Raw genomic sequence first — 16,806 nt, 5'->3', positions numbered from 1 at the left:
GACAGCATGCTAACATTTCAAGTCCAGAAGACTTTTCATCTCGAATCTTCACGAAGAGTCATCTAGACTTGAAACATTAGCTTTCTCTCTCTCCATGGATGCTGTCTGACTCGCTGTGACCTCCAGCATTTGCTGTTTTCAGTTTATCCTGAACTTTTGTTCAGCCTTTTTCGTTTGCATATTCATTTTACTCTCCACAGTAGAAAGCTGAGGTTTGAACTTGAATAATTCAGCAGAAAGCAGGTTTGCTACTTTCATATCCAGTTCTGCAAGTGGTTTTTGAAGTTCTACTATAGTTTTTGTTACGTCTCTCATGTTTGATTGATTCCATGGATTGTGACAAGTCTAAGATCACAACATGTTGATATACCTTGGATGGAGCCACCTTTTCTGAACTTGAGGAAAATGAAGTGGTGCACATTTTTAAACTGTGCAAGACAACGTTACTTTGTAAAGCAGTGAGCAGGGTACTTTGAGACAAAATGGCACCAAGAATCTTTGAGTAAAGGAAACCTGATGACAGCCCTTGGATTGGTTGAGTTGCAGTTTGTTTCAAATCTATAAGAGCAAGGCAGTTACAGACATCCAAAGTGCGCAAACTGAAAACACATGGCTCACCTCCTTCTGTGGATGAAAAGACAGAAAAAAGCAAGAAAGCTTAAAAGAAAGAACTCTAACAGAGTAAGAGGTAGGTTCACTCAACCAACTACTGAAGTGAAGAATAGCCATTACTTTACAGACAAGAATGTGTCATAATTGCTAAAATCAAAGGAGCTGTGAGTGATAATTTAACCCACTCTGTGATGTGGATGTCTGGTCTTCAGAAATTTGTTCGCTATCTACAGTTTCTTTTCAACACAATATCTGTGTCAAACCATCTATAGTAATCATGAATGACTATGTCTGTGTATTTGGAGTTTTAAGGGAATATTTTTAAATTGTATAGTAGTAGATTTAGAATATTTAATTGCTCTGCCAGTTGTTAAAATTGTGATACCATAAGTAGAAAAAATAACAATATTTTCTGTTAATGATGAAACCTGGTATGAAAAGTTTTTATCCTGAATAACAGTCAGTCAATCAAGTCAGAAAAACTAATCATATTGGTGGTCTAACACCAGATCATCGTAGAGGACAGCATTTTATAACGGGGAGCAAGAGTAACTGGTTGAAGTCAAGATTAGAGTGGTGCTGGAAATGCACAGCAGGTCTGACAGCATCTGAGCTCCTGCCTGAAACGTCGATTTTCCTGCTTCTCGGATGCTGCCTGGCCTGCTGTGCATTTCTAGCACCACTCTAATCTGGACTCTAATCTCCAGCATCTGCAGTCCTCACTTTCGCCTAGATACTGGTTGAACTCCACCAGGGTTATCCAAAATGAATATGTTGATGAGAAGTCATGTTTGGTAGTCAGGGTTAGCTGCAGACATAGCAGCGTTGGTGGGACAATGTCCCGAGTGACAACTTAATGACAGCAGCTCCCCAACATTCATGGGGATGGCTGGGTAAAAGCTGGATTTGGTAATACAGCATCTGTGCTGGCCCTTTCATGGACTCAATTTTCTCAGTCATTGTGGACACCCTATCAAAGTGTTTGGATGTAAACAAAAAGTTGTGTGTCAAAAACAGGGACAATGATAGAAAAACTGCAAGCACCTTTTACAATACACGGACTCCCAGAAGTGTTGGTCAGAGACAACTGTCCATCATTTACTAGAAGGGAATTCACATACTTCATAAAGTCAAATGGCATTTGGCAGATAAGGACAGCTCCATACCAAACATCATCCAATGGTCTGACCGAAAGAGCAGTCCAAACTTTGAACGCAGACTTAAAGAAATAGCTTACAGCTTCACTCAATACCAAATTGCCTGGTTCCTATTTGATTAGCAGACCATCCCTCATGCAATTGGGGGAATGCTCCAGCAGAGTTGCTAATGCGGAGAATACTCTGCAGCAGGTTATATCTGATCTTCTTGGACCTGGGGGTGGGCAAGGGTAAAATGGCATCAGGAACTCCAGTGCCAGACACAAGACTCCCCTAAGTGAGACAGAAGAAGTTGACTTCAGGGGATGAAGCTTGGTGCCAAAAATCAGAGAAATGGCCATGTATGGCTAAGAGACATGGTCCACACGAGGTCAAGTCCTGTGACATACAAAGTTCTGGTAGGTGTGATGATCCTGAAAATGAGTGTGGGACACATGGAGGCTGCAAACTCAAACAGGGTGGGAGCAAAACATTCATGGCCCTTCAGAACAGCCAGAAAGGTTGTTAAAACACATGTGTTCTCCCCCTCCATCTAGCACTGAAGAAATCTCAGAGTCTGAAATGAACATAGCAAACGTTGCAGCCTCAACACCTTTATTGCCTGAAGAGGATTAATTTCTTTTGAGATGTTCCGGGCACAAGAGGTGGGCTACAGTCTGCTTCATGTCACCCGTATCCGAGGTTGAGTCAGAGGAACCAGACCTGGTGTGAAAGTGCCCCAGGAGAGGCTACAAGAAAAAGAACAGGCCCAAATCCCTGGAATTAGAGGGGGAGGGATGTAGTGATTGTAATGAGGTCAGCCAGGTGGATCTCATAGATTAGGGCTGTTAACCTGGTCCAAACAGGGATACCTGACTGACAGATATAAGCAGGCGTGTCAGAGGTTCTATACACTCAGAGCGGTCTCTGTGGAAGCTGGACCATGTCAAATACTCTGCATATATAAATAAGGAGTGACTTGGTGTCAGGATATCAGCCTCTGTGGAGTTATTTCATTAACCTTGTATAAAACACTGATTCAGCCTCATCTGGAGGATTACATCCCGTTCTGGGGCCTCACTTTAAGAATAATTTGAATCCATTAGAAAGGGTGCAGAAAAGATTAATGAGAAGCTTCCAGGTGTTAGAAACTTCAATTACACAGGCAGTTTCTGATTTCACTGGAGAAGAAAATGTTGAAAGATGACTGATAGAAGTATTCAAAATCATGAGGGATGTGGACAGAATAGATATGAAAAACTATTTCATTGATAGAAAGATCAAGAACAAGAGTACACAGATTTAAGTTAACTGCGAAAAGAAACACCAGAGACATGATGGTAAGTTTTCTCACATAGCAATTGGTTAGGATCTGGAATGCACTCCTTGAGGGAACAGTGGAGCTAAGTTCAATTGATGCAATCAAAATAGAATTGAATTACTATTATGCAAAAATGAAAAATCTGCAGTGTTCCAGGGAGAGTCACTGGATAAGTTGCTCTTTTAGAGAATCCGCATAGGAACAATAGGCTGAATGGACTCCTTCCTGTGTAGCAATCAGAGATTCAGTGAAATTTATTTACAGTTTCTAAGCTGTGAAGTTTTAGTGAATCTTAACATCTCCCACTAGATGGCACTACCACCATTCTCTTGAAGAACATAAAATATATTGAAATAAGGTATCTCTTAGTTTCAAGACAGGTGTAAAAGAACTTACAAGCATTAAAGGCATCCAATAACAAATACAAACAAGCTTGAGACTTAAATATTGGCTGCAAATATACCAGATTGCAAATTTGCGACATGCCATTGAGACTCTTGAATGAACAAAAGAGAACAAAGACTGACAAAACTATTCTGAATTATTTCCAACTACAATAATTTATGAAAAGAGCCTTCATGTAGCAGTTCCCTTAATGCAGCTCAGAAAAGAGAATACATGAAGTCGTGATCACATGCTAATTCTGTTGATTGATTTATTGATGTCACACGTACTAAGAGACAGTGAAACATGTTGGTTTGCATGCTATACAGCCAGACTCTACCATACAAAGTGCATCAGGGTAGCAGATCAGAGTGCAGAGCAGTGTTACACCGCAGAAAAGGTGCAGAGAGAAAGATCAGAATTAACATTTGACAGGCCATTCAAAAGTTTAAGAACAGTGGGGAAGCTGTTTGTATTTGTATTCAAACTTTTGTATATTCTGCCAGATGGAAGAGGGTGTAATCCCACTGTTTAGCACCTTCAATAATAACATAAAACACAAATATATTGTCTATGTCCATTAGCCAATAAATCTTAATTTACTACGGCTAACTGGCAACCATGGGCAATCAACTAAGTGAACAATACTATTGTGGTAATGTTACTGAACTAATTCAACTGCCTAGCCAAGGGCATAGAAACAAGATAAATTTAAAATCAATTAATTAATAATTGTGAAACACAGAAAATAGAAGAGAGAAAAAAAGGCCAGTGATTCAAGCCTGCTTCATCATTCAATATAATCACAGCTGATCATTCAAGTCTGTTCTTTTGTCCACTTTCTCCCGATACTCTTTGATCCCTTTAGCTCTCAGTCCTAAACGTACATCCCTTTGGAGTTTTGGATCCTGGCTTTGAATTCTCTACTCAAGATCATCCTTCCTGCATTTGCCCTGTTTAGTGCGCTTGAATTTTAATACGTAACATGAGATTCCCTGTCATTCTTCTGAACTCTCTGAATTCAGTCCTAACCAATCCAGTCTCTCTTTAAACAGCAGAGCTGCCATCCCAGGAATCAGTCTGGTAAACCTTTGGTGCATTCCCTCTATAACCAAACATTATATTTCATCTGCCATATATTTGCCTATTTGTCCAAATCATACTGAAGCATCTCTGAATTCTCCTCACAGTTCACCCTCCCATCCAGCTTTGTGTCACCTGGAAGAGATATTCAAGATATTCCATTTAATTCCCTTATTGAAACCAATAATCTATATTGTGAAAAAATTGGGACTCAAATGCTGACCCCAGCAGTACCACACTTGTCACCAGCTGCTACTTGGAAAACAGCCTACTTATGCCAACCAGTTCTCTCTCCATGTTAGTACACAATCTCAAATCCCATTTGCTTTAATTTTAAATGTTCATCTTTTACGTGGTGAAAGGTTAAATGTCCTCTCTGGACACTAATGTAATATTAAAGACTTAGACTGCAAGGTTGAACATTCTGGAAGTGGGTGGGGTGACATCTGTCTCACAGGTCGCATGCAGGAATGTGGATAACCATTCATTGCAATTCACACCTCATTTCGGCAGTCATTTGCTACTGTACTCCTGCTATTATCAAATTAAACTATGATTCAATCTCTTCCATTCAGAAATGCTTTCTAGCCATCCCTTGATGCTAGGTATGTTGCACTTGCATTGTCTTGGGGAATCAGTGAGTCAGAAAATTCTCTGCATAACGATTCCCCAGGAGTAGGGCATTTACATTCGAATTATCTCTGAGGATGATCTCATCCTACCATTGTATCCAGGGTAACATGTGAGTATGGGTTGTCATGAATGGCATGTGACTGTGGGAGAGTAGTCAGAATATCTGTAAGCACTGCCAACCAACCTGTATAAAGGCGATGTATTTTCTTTGTTCAGAGTCTTTCTTCTGACTCAACTTCACATACCTGCAAAAAGTATCAGAGGGGTGACCTAGCTTTACAAGCTTGATTAAATTTTAAACTGTTTGCAAAGTTGGTGTGTGTGAATTGCATTTCATGTGTGAAACCTCAGGAAAAGAACCTAACAGTGGGACCTTATCAAAAGCCTTCTGAAAATCCAAGGAAACCATATCCACTAACTCCCTGTGTTTAACTCTACTAGTTACATTCTTGATTTGTTAAGCATGATTTCTCTTTCACAAATCCACGGTGACTGTCTAAATCTGCCACCATTGTCCCAGGTGCTCCACTACAAAATCTTCTCTGACAGACTCAAGCATCTTCCCTATTTGTGAAATCAGGCGATTTGTACTATGATTCTTTCTTCGCCTCCTAAGGGTTACCTTAGCCATGCTCCAATCTACAGAAACTGTGCCAGAGTTTGTAAGAATCTTGAAAAATGATCAACAATGGATCTATTAGTTCTGCAGCCACTTTTTTAAATACTCTGGAATGAAGGTTATTGAGCCCCAGAGATTTCACAACCTTTCATTCCAAAAATTTCCTGAACACCATTTTCCTACTAATTCTAATTTCCTTCAGTTCCTCCCTTTCACTAGTTCCTGTGTTCCCAAACATTTCTGAGGTGTTATTTATGTCCTCATTTGTGAAGACAGAATCAAAATATGTAGTTAATAATCATTTTATTCCCATTTTAACATCCCCGACTCCTGATTTTAAGGGACCTTAGCATTCACTAATCTTTTCCCTTCACATACAGTCAGTTCTTCCGTAACATGATGATTGCATTCTTGTGCAATCCTACATTATAGAAAATTGTACTTTAGAAACAGCGCTTAAATTATTGGTGATGTGATTGTGTTACAGCCAACACAGATTTTAAAATTTTGCGCTGTAGAAACAACATCCCCAATTCGTCAATCACATTATAGCGAATTCGCATTGATGAAACACGCATTATAACAGAACAATTTATACCAATAGAAGCATTTACAATCAGTTAGTATATTCCCTCCTAGCTTACTATCGTACTCTGCTTCCCCTCTTAATCAATCTCCTTGCCCTCCTTGGCTAAAATCTAAACTATTCCCAATCCTCATGCCTACTGCATTTGTTGGCCAATTGTCCCTTTCTTAGATCTAATACTATCCCTAATTTCCCTTGTTAGCCTTGGCAAGTTTCCTTTCCCATTTCATTGATGTGCCACTCAGGAATGAGCTATTGTTGCACTTCCACCATGCATTATTTAAATATTTGCCATTGTCTATCTACAATCATCTCTTTTAGCAACATTCCCAATTTATCATTGCTAGCACGCACTTCATATCATCGTAGCTTCCTTTGAGACTGTAGTCTCAGAATCAACTACATCACTCTCCATCTTAATGAAAAATGTTATCATATTCTTGTCATTCTTCACAAACGGGTTAAACAAATGAAATGGCTGGTGACCATGTAGGTAATGTTGGTCCAAACAAAGTTGATTGCTAGAGCTAGTAAGGTTTCTGCATCACTACCAGAGGAGGAATCTGGGGACTACAATGAGTGAAGAGTGCCATCTTTAGTATACATGAGCTAGTACAAGAAGCCTACAGACATCGCTTCAGGAATTTAAGGAGGGACATTGCATTTGAAAGAATCAAACAAAGTAATTGAGATGGGCGGATAAGGGCACTGAAATTGATCAAATAAGTGATGCTCTTACAGTGACGATTATTTTGGAGGAGTTTAAAAATTCATTTCTAAAGTAGTGAGAACTCACGTAGAAGAGTAGAGAGTTAAAACTGCAAGATTAGCAGCAGAAAAGGCAGATAATTGAGTTGGTTTGTAAATCAAAGTTTAGCTTTTCACATCAATTTCAATCTGTGAGGAATAGAAATTTGGGTAAAGAAAGAAATTCTCAGGTGTTAAGGGAAAAGGGAGATTTCATTGAAGATAGTAAAGGTAGTTTATCACAGGGTAAAAAGGAAGCCCATGAGGGGGTAGAGAAGTTAAACAAAAAAACTCAGGTGTTTTCACAGCAATAAAGTAGGCCACATCAAGTCGGCAGTGTTGGTGGTTTAGGAGACGGATGTGGGGAAACAGGATAAGCCAATGGGCTTTGTTAAAGTGGTAAGAAAAAAGCACAGTGGAAGCTAAAAAAACTGCACCAGAATGTAGAACCTGGTCAGGGGTTGGTTGAGAAGAAAGTGCCAGATCTCTTTAATGAATTTACTTGCAAAGGTAATGTTTATGGATATATGCCAGGAACAGTAGAAAAAGAAAATAAAATTTTGAGAGATATGGGAGCAAGTCAATGTTTGATGGTGAGAGAGGAGGAGATATGTAACTCCAAAGGATTACTGCCAGAACAGGTAGTAATATATGGAATTCACAGTGAGAAGAGTAGTGTTCCATGAAATGTTGGAGAGTCCGGTGAAAAGTAGTGAAGAGGTGGGAGGAGTAATTGAGAAATTCTCAGTTACAGGAATACAAATTATCCTTGGTAATGATATAGCAGGATCACAGGTTGGAGTGATGCCGACTGCAGTTGACAAGCCAGTGTAAAAATCAGGGAATTGAGATGTTACAGGAAGTACATCCTGGGATTTCTTTTTCCCGACTCTGTGGTAATAACATCTCAAAGCCAAAGGTTGAAGCAGGATCAGCAATCAGAGAATAAAGATAAGTAAGTTAAAGTTCATTTCTCAAAGACTATGTTTGATCAAATGGTTGAGAAAAAACAAGAACAAATGGAGGACAAAATGCATATTTTCAGTTCAGAGAAATTAACAGATTTACAAGATGAAAAACTAAAGCAGTTGTATCAAAAAGCATAACCAGAAAAATCTGAGTGTATCACAGAATATAACTATCTTAAAAAAAGAAGTCTTGATAAGGAAATGGAGACATCACATATTCAGGCAGATGAGAAATGGACAGGAGTTCATCAAGTTGTATTATGAGTGGGTTATAGAAAGGAAGTTTTGCGAGTAGCACATGATTTCCTAGTAGAAGGCCATTTAGGATTAAGGAAAACTCAAGCCAAAATACAAAACACTTTTATTGGCCTGGACTGCATAGGGATGTTGTTGAATTTTGCCAATTATGACATGTATGTCAGGTAACTGGAAAACCTCAGGCAGTGATAAAACCAGCACCATGAATATCCATTCCCACATTTGAGGAACCTTTTACAAGAGTCTCAATAGATTTTGTAGGACCCCTACCTAAAAAGAGTTGAAATCAGTATTGTTAACATAATGGATGTATCACTAGATTTCCAAAGGCAATTCCATTACGCAGTATCAGGCGAAAAGGATTGTAGAAGAGTTACTCAAAGTTTTCACTAGGTACAGATAATCTGCACAGATACAATCAGATCAAAGGTCAAATTTACATCAAAATTATTCAAGGAAGTTATGGATAGTTTAGGAATAAAACAATTCAAATCCACTGCATACCATCCAGAATTGCAGGGAGCATTAGTATGGTGGCATCAAACTTTAAAGACCATGTTGAGGGCTTAAAGACAAGGCTATTCAGAGGATTCGGACAAAGAAATTCCATTTATGCTTCTTACAGTTCGAGATGCACCAAATGAACCTAATAAGTTCAATCAATTTGAATTATTTTCTGGCCATGAGGTAAGAGGACCACTGAAATTAATTCAAGACACCTTGGTGAGTCAAAGTTCAAAGACTATATATTGGGACTATATGTCAATTTTCACGGAAAGATTAAATACAGCAGGTGAGTTGGCTAGACAGCATTTAAAAGTAGCACAGTATATGATGAAACAGAAAGCGGACATGAAATCAAAAACTTGCAATTTTGCTAGTGGTGACAAAGTATTAATGTTACTTCCAGCAATGGGTGAATCTTACAGCAGGGTTTAGTGGACCTTATCAAATTGAAAGGAAATTGAGTGAGGTGAGCTATTTAATAATACCAGACAGAAAGAAATCCCACAGAGTGTATCATATTAATATGCTCAAAAGATATTTTGGTGGAGAAAGAAAGTAAACAGAGAACATATTGCTCATTACAACACAAAGTGAAGAACTAAAGTCAGATCCTCTCGTGACACCGAATATACGTATTAGTTTAAAGTCATCCCATTTGATATGATAAATGGACCAGCCACATTTCAAAGATTAATCAATACAGTTATTTTGGGATTACCCAATAGTGGGATGTACATTGACGACCTGGTGATTTTGAGTCACACATGGAAGAAACATTTAGAGCATCTATCAATTGTTCGATCGACTTCAGGAAGTGGGCTTGGTGGTCAACCTAGAGAAGAGCGAATTCACAAAAGTCCATGTCATGTTCCTGGGTCCGTTACTGGACATGGACGATAGTCCCATGGATGTGAAAACAAAGGTTGTTGGGGAGTTTCCCATATTATCAGCAAAGAGGGCAGTGCTATAATTCCTGGGATTGAGTGTTTTTTAATCGAAAATTTGTACTGAATTTTAGCAGTCCGGTTGCTCCACTGACTGACTTATTGACGAAGTTCAGAAACTTCAGTGGACAGTGGACTATCAGAAAGCATTTGACAGCTTGAAAGCTGTGTTACCCCAGTGTTGGCCACACCTAATTATGCAAAGCTATTTAAGTTGGCTATCAATGCATGTGCTCAGGGTGTCAGTGCTATGCTTTCGCAAAAAGACAAGATGATAGAAAGACCTTTTGGGCATTCTTCCAGAAAATTGAAAAATCACCAACAGAAATATTGCACAATTGAGATGGAGACCTTGAGCTTGGTGGTTGCATTGCAACATTTCAATATTCATATTACCAGTACTGTACACTACTCCAAATAAAGTTTCCCTAACGACCTGTTAAAACTGAAGCATAACCATTCTCATTGCTCTCAAATACACCTCCTTAACTCTCAACAAATTCCAGGAAGATGTCCCTAGAATTCCCAGATAATTAGCCGTTGCTAATACTCCGAGAATTTCTCTCTCTATTACCCTCCAGAATCTTCAAAAAGTACCAGAATCTGACTTCTATTCCCAGTGCTATCACCCACTGTGGCCACCAACCAGTGTTCTAGAGCCCAGACTGTGCTGAAGAGAATATATCAATGTTCATAATAATACCGTTCAGAATTTTTAAAAAATCAGATTTACTCTGTGCAACACCACAGAAGATCTGCTAGCATTACATTAAAAATCTTTTATCCAGTGTAGGCTTCTTCATCACGCTATCTGCAACAGTATTTTTCCAGAGGAGAAAACGATGCTGGAGATTAGAGTCGAGAGTGTGATGCTGGAAAAGCACAGCAGGTCAGACAGCATCTGAGGAGCAGGAGAATCGATGTATCGTTGGGCATAAACCCTCAACCAGGATGCTGCCTGACCTGTTGTGCTTTTCCAGCACCATACTCTATTTTTCAGAGGTCAGTCATATGCATAATGCCTGGAATGGGTTGTTAATGATCAGGTTCATATGTGTGCATCTAATTACCTATAGTTACCATTACCTACAATCACAATTCCACACTTGTGACTAAAACCACCATATCCTAGCTCCATCTACTAGCTCGATTGTAGACAATTTAAATTTTAAGCAAACTGAATTACTCTTTTTAAAATGTTCTCCAGATGAAGGCAATCCTAGTAAGGTTGCAATTTTCTTATCAATCCTTAATAGCCCTGCAAAAGTAGTTGTTAGCTTTAGAATCCTATGGGGCATTTTAAACGCAAGGGAGAGGGTTTGGAGCATATGGCATGTGCCGTAAAGTTTAAGTCAGTGCACTGATACAACTTGGACATCAATTCACTCATTCAAGTTTTCGACTTTAACTTATGTCACAGTCCCACTTCTAGCTGATGGATGTCCATTCGGCTACTCAAACTGATTGGACAGCATGAAGGCTGCTTATTCACGGAGAGATATCGGAGCTGTCACTGGAAGGTAACTAGTTTCACAAGCATGCATAAGGAGCATTGGTGAGCACTAGGCAGTGTTTTACTTTGATCCACTGTGCATACATCAGTCTGAATTAGCCAATTCTGGAGACTCATGTTTGGAAATGCCTACCAAGGAGCAACTATCATCAGCGTACATTTTCAGCTGAAACAAAGAAGCAATCTCAGACAGTGCAGTGTCACTTCATTCCACCACACCTTCCACCGATTTTCACATCAGTACTCATGCATGTAAACTTAGATTTGGGACCAAAATTTATTGAGTGCTCCATTACACCAAGTACACTAATAACTGTTAGAAGTTATGGTAGTTAAGGTCACTGGCATTCAGGACTGTTGTAAGTCACCTAGAACTGGAGTTTAAGCCGAAAGCACTTGTTTGTGGAGTCTTAATGTAGGCAAACAACAGAATACTGGTGTAAGGCATGGTAAGATGTGCAAAGATCTGATTCCAGAGGTTAAAGTGCTCTCTAGCTCAATGGAGATATCTATCTAGGTCATGAGTGCTGCCATTTCCCTCTCACCCTTGCACTTAGCCCGCTTCACTGAAAAGATGACTTTTGTCATGCAAACCCAGCAGAAAGGATATATTGGCATTAACAATACTTCAAAAGAAATTCATGATGCTGATTCCTGAGTTGAAGAGATTAACTTAGTGAGACTGCCTGAGAAAGTAAGATCTTTATTCATTAAAGTTTCAAAGAATGAGTGGTGATCTTTTTTTGTTATTCATTTGTGGAATGTGGGCATCACTGGTTGATCCAGCATTTATTACCCATCTCTAGTTATACTTGGGAAGGTAGTGGTGAGCTGCCTTCTTGAACCGCTGCAGTTCATTATCTGTAATTAGACCACAATGCCAATAGAAAAGGGATTCCAGAATTTTGACCAAGCAGTACTTAAGGCATGTGGTCTCACCAATATGTTGTAGAGCTTAGAAAAATGAGAGGTGATCTTAATTAAACACGAAGGGGCTCAAAAGGAGACTGAGAGAATAGCTCCCTTTGTGTAGATATACAGAGTAAATGGGCAGTTTCAGAAAAAGTGCTCTTCTATTTAACACAGAGATGAAGAGTAATTTTTTTCTGAAAAGATGGTTAATTTTTGGACTTCCCTGCTCCAGACAGTAGTGAAAGCTCAGTATTGAAATATAGTTCAACAAATCATTGATCTAAAAATGAAACAAGGGTTAGAGGTATTGGGATGGCAGAAAAACGGAATTGAGGCCATGATCAGATCAGCACTTATTTTAATAGCACTAAGCTATTAAAATACACAATTTTATGTTCCTGAAAACATTGGATGGTCTCATTGATTTGATGTCATCAAAACATTAAAATTCAGATGGCCTATTCCTTCTCTATTTCTTAGGTTCTTGCACAACCAACGTAGTAGCTTGTTGTGTGCTCCACAGATTTTCAGTCTACTATAGGACTGATGTGAGAAGAAAGGATATGTAGTTACTGTTATGAAGGTGTAGGTGTGTACTGTACCTTTAAGAGAGGAAGCTGGCACAGTATGTATTGTACCTTTGAGAGAGACAGGAAGCAGGCATGGACCTAGAAAGGTTGTGAAACAAATAGCTGGAGCATGCATTCCATGGTACTCAACAACTTTGAATTCAGCCAGTTTCGATACAAAAATCCCATCAAATCTGAATTTTAATGTTTTGATGACATCAAATCAATGAGACCATCCAATGTTTTCAGGAACATAAAATCGTGTATTTTAAACAGTTTGCCAAGGTGACAAACAGCACCAATGAAATACAGCCTGCAGAGCCTCTCTCTGAAAGGTATCTTTTCATATGACATTCGTGAAGCAGAAGACCAAAGAAAAGACCCAAGAAAGTACAGTCGACAATACAAAGGGAAAAGAAAAATCGACAACTGGCTGGTTTTGAAATTTTAGATTTTTGTTAAACTTAAGCAGGGGATTTTCTCGGCTATTTTTGTAGAGTGGGAAATAGATAAATCGATCAGACAAAGGAGGATTACCATGTGGATAGTTGTTGTTTAATGTTCTTGTGTTTCTTGGATTCTTAATTGTTTTCTTTAAATAGTTTGGAAGTTCTTTGTCATTCATACTTTAACAGATTACGAGGCGAGGTGAGCTTTTCTGTATGCATGATTTAAATTAGCAGAAAAGTTTACTCCGTGTCATAACAGTTACCAACAAGAATAGTGGAATAAAGAGATGAAATGGGAGGAGATCAATGGCAGGACACTTAGTCAGCGGTTGTGAGCCTGGTATAACCTGGTGCAAGACATCAGAACAATGAATGAGGTAAGTTCAAGAAAAAAAATTAATAGCCTTGAGGTAGAATATCAGTCAGCCTCTCGCCTTTTAATAAAGGCTGTTCTCATTAAGGAGGATCAGAGCAGTTGACAAGAATATCATAGGAACATAGGAATTAGGAGTAGGCAATTCAGCTCTTCGAGCCCACACCACCATTTAACATCATCATGGCTGATCTTATCCAAGTCTTGACTCCACTTTCCTGCCTGTTACCCTGCTTTTAATCAGAAACTTATCTATTTCTTTCTTAAATGTATTTATTGATTCTGCCTCCACTGCAGTCTAGGGCAGTGACTTCCAGAGATTCACAATCCTCTGAAAGAAGTAGTTTCCCATCATTCAGTTTTGAACGTACTTCCTCTCACTCTATATCTACAACCTCTTATTCTAGACAGTCGCAGAAGGGGAAACGTCTGTTCAATGTCCACTGTATCAACCAGGGGTTAGGTCAGAGTGGAAGCAATCAAGTAAGTCAAAGCAGGAAAAGAAAACACTCCCAACAGTGTGATATCAGAACATGCTGTCTCCAGGATGTACAGCAAGAACTCACCAAGATCACTTCAATTGCATCTTCCGACTTTGCAACTTCTACCATTGACAATAACTAAAAAGGTATTGACAAGTAAAATATTATTCCAAGTAATACACTATTGCAACTTGGACACATACCATCCATCATTCCTATGTGTTCCATGAATCTTCTCCAGCTCCCTCACCAAAAACCTATCCTCTTGGTGGGCTGAGAGGAGAATACACAAATTGAAGAATATCTTCTTTCAACCCTCTATTCTTACCTGAATTGCATCGAGACACCCCCAGCTCATAGTGTTCACCTATGGCGGCAAACAGACGGTTATTACCAATTAAACCAAACTCCTTAGTTCAGCCTCAGTCCCCTCCCTTTTCTTTAGCAATGAGGACTTGAAGTCAAGATAGCTTCTCTCTAGCTCTGTTAACTTGAGACTTTGTAATCATTATCTTTGTTAATTACTCATTTCTAAAATTATCACTTTATTGCTTTGACTTTAGTTTTGCTGAAGCAGGCTATTTCTTCATAACTCAACTTTTATTTTGAAATTCATGCATACTACTGTGCTAAACCTTAGCTTTTGAAAATTTGCTCACTGGTCCCTCGAGTACAAAAATTGTGGTCTCATACACAAAAAGGCTGAACAACCCTGGTTCATCTACATTCAATTGATGTCAACGGACATCTAGTGCAACTGACTGTAGCATATCTATAAGGAGATAATTATTAGTTCTGCAGTACATTAAACATGTTCCATTCAAACACAAGGTCTAAGTTGCAATTCACAGGAACTATAAACATATAGAATAAATAAAAAACCATGGGAGGAAACTAAAATGTAACAAATGCTGCAGTTTATTACATTAAGGGAGATCGAATATAAAAGCAAAAGATACTGCAGATTCTCCACTTCACTGCATTTACAAACTATGCCAGAGGTATACTGGATTAGTGGTGCTAGAAGAGCACAGCAGTTCAGCACAACTAATCCAGTATTTGGTTTTCAGCATCTGCAGTCATTGTTTTTACCTATGCCAGAGGTATCACAATGTTCATAAAATAATACAGCATCAACTTCTTAACCAGCAACTATCCTCAGCCGTGTTGCCTTATTTCACTTTGCTCAAATGTGGGAAGACATTTAAGCACATGAAAAATGTAATACTAAAACGAAAACATGCTGTAGCAATGTCATTTCTATTATGAAACTCACCGATTAATGGGTTTTTTCTAACATCCAACACAATTAGAGAACTACTGGTCTGCAAGATATCAAGCAAAGCTTTGGCTCCTTTATTAGAAATTCCACATTGCTGCAAATCCAGGGCTGTAATAAAAAAAACAGAATTCCTAGAAATTAATGTAAAATACTACAGACAACATTTCCATAATATTTATAATACACAGAAATGAGCTACTTGCAATGGATCTAACCTTTATGTTTACGTTCCTTCCACTCAAATTCATTATCCTTACTATCCTTTTGTTCCTTCTTCTCTTATCTACTTTTTCCTTAAAAGTATCTATCCTATTCAGCTCAAGGAATAAGTTACACAATTTAACTGATCCCCTACATTCACTATTGGATTTATTACTTTTATATACTCGCGTAAAAGTTGATCTCATGTAAACGTTGACCCCTTATTTTTAGCCAAAAAATTTTGTTTTTTCCATATATCTTGTGTAAAAGCCGAATCCACCATATCATATTATAAACCTCTTACAAAGGAAACTGCATGTTTCATTCACCCACTTAAACAAAATTGCATTCACTCATTCATTCATACTATGGAAAAATTGACCAAAATTGACACAGAAGCCATTTTTGTCATAAAACAACTTTTGCAGTAAGATTTCTAGCTTGCTTGTGCAGTCTGAGGCCTAAGTGAGGAATTCTGTTTTGATAAGCCTGACCTTGCAACTGCCATTAGTTCTGTCCCAAAGAATGACGTATTGTGTCTCTGTCCCATATCAGTAATTCTAGCCTAGCTGAACCAGCAGTATAAAATAACATTCAGTTTTGTAGACATTAAGAAATGTAGGTCTGGGCAATGTATGGGAATCTTACAACTGCCCCTAAGTTGTGAAATTACTGGGCAGTAGGCTTGTATTTAACTATAAAACTTGTAATATTTGGTATTTCATTGGAATTGCATCGGACTTTATTCTGAATGAAGACGTCATCCATGGCCATGGAATAAAGCTAGTGGATTGCTCAAGGTCTGCTCTCCTGACTATCTTGTTTTAAAAGATTTGGCAAAAGATTTATTTCCCCAACATCACCAGTAACTTTCCTCATCGCTCTTTGTTTACATACATCGAGTCTCTATTCATTCATTCATAACTCTACTTACTGGTAGCCCACATGATTTACTACAGCACATTTTAATTCATTCATTCATTCATTCAGACTAGTACGAAGTCTATTGGCACGTATTGCACTTTGATCACTATACATCCAAAAGAAAATATCGTTAAAACGTTTATCATTTTAATTGTGCCATTATATCTGAATAAAAGTGAGATATATTAGCTACATATAACTTTAATACTTTTACAAATTTGTTAATATTGCTGAGGTTCATAAATACGAGAGTAAATGGAAGGGAAACATAAGAATTTGGCGGGAAAGTTCAAGGCGCTTACA

The 16,806-nt window shown here is 38.4% G+C and overlaps 1 protein-coding gene across 2 annotated transcripts in view; it reads right to left on the bottom strand.

The window, feature by feature from the left end:
• The window catches only part of LOC140486332 (phosphoserine aminotransferase-like), a 168,693-nt gene that overhangs the window by 138,848 nt on the left and 13,039 nt on the right, over nucleotides 1-16,806 (bottom strand). The window contains exon 7 of one of the 2 annotated variants that reach the window (XM_072585318.1): nucleotides 15,373-15,486. In XM_072585318.1, the coding sequence (XP_072441419.1) occupies nucleotides 15,373-15,486 (114 nt within the window). Of the gene's footprint in view, nucleotides 1-5,353; nucleotides 5,402-15,372; nucleotides 15,487-16,806 lie in introns of those variants that run through there. The other variant, XM_072585328.1, reaches the window with a different exon arrangement.

Source organism: Chiloscyllium punctatum, chromosome 2 (assembly GCF_047496795.1).
Source record: "Chiloscyllium punctatum isolate Juve2018m chromosome 2, sChiPun1.3, whole genome shotgun sequence".
Lineage (NCBI taxonomy): Eukaryota > Metazoa > Chordata > Chondrichthyes > Orectolobiformes > Hemiscylliidae > Chiloscyllium > Chiloscyllium punctatum.
The sequence above is the reverse complement of the archived record's forward strand: the minus strand, read 5'-3'. Positions and strand labels throughout refer to the sequence as shown.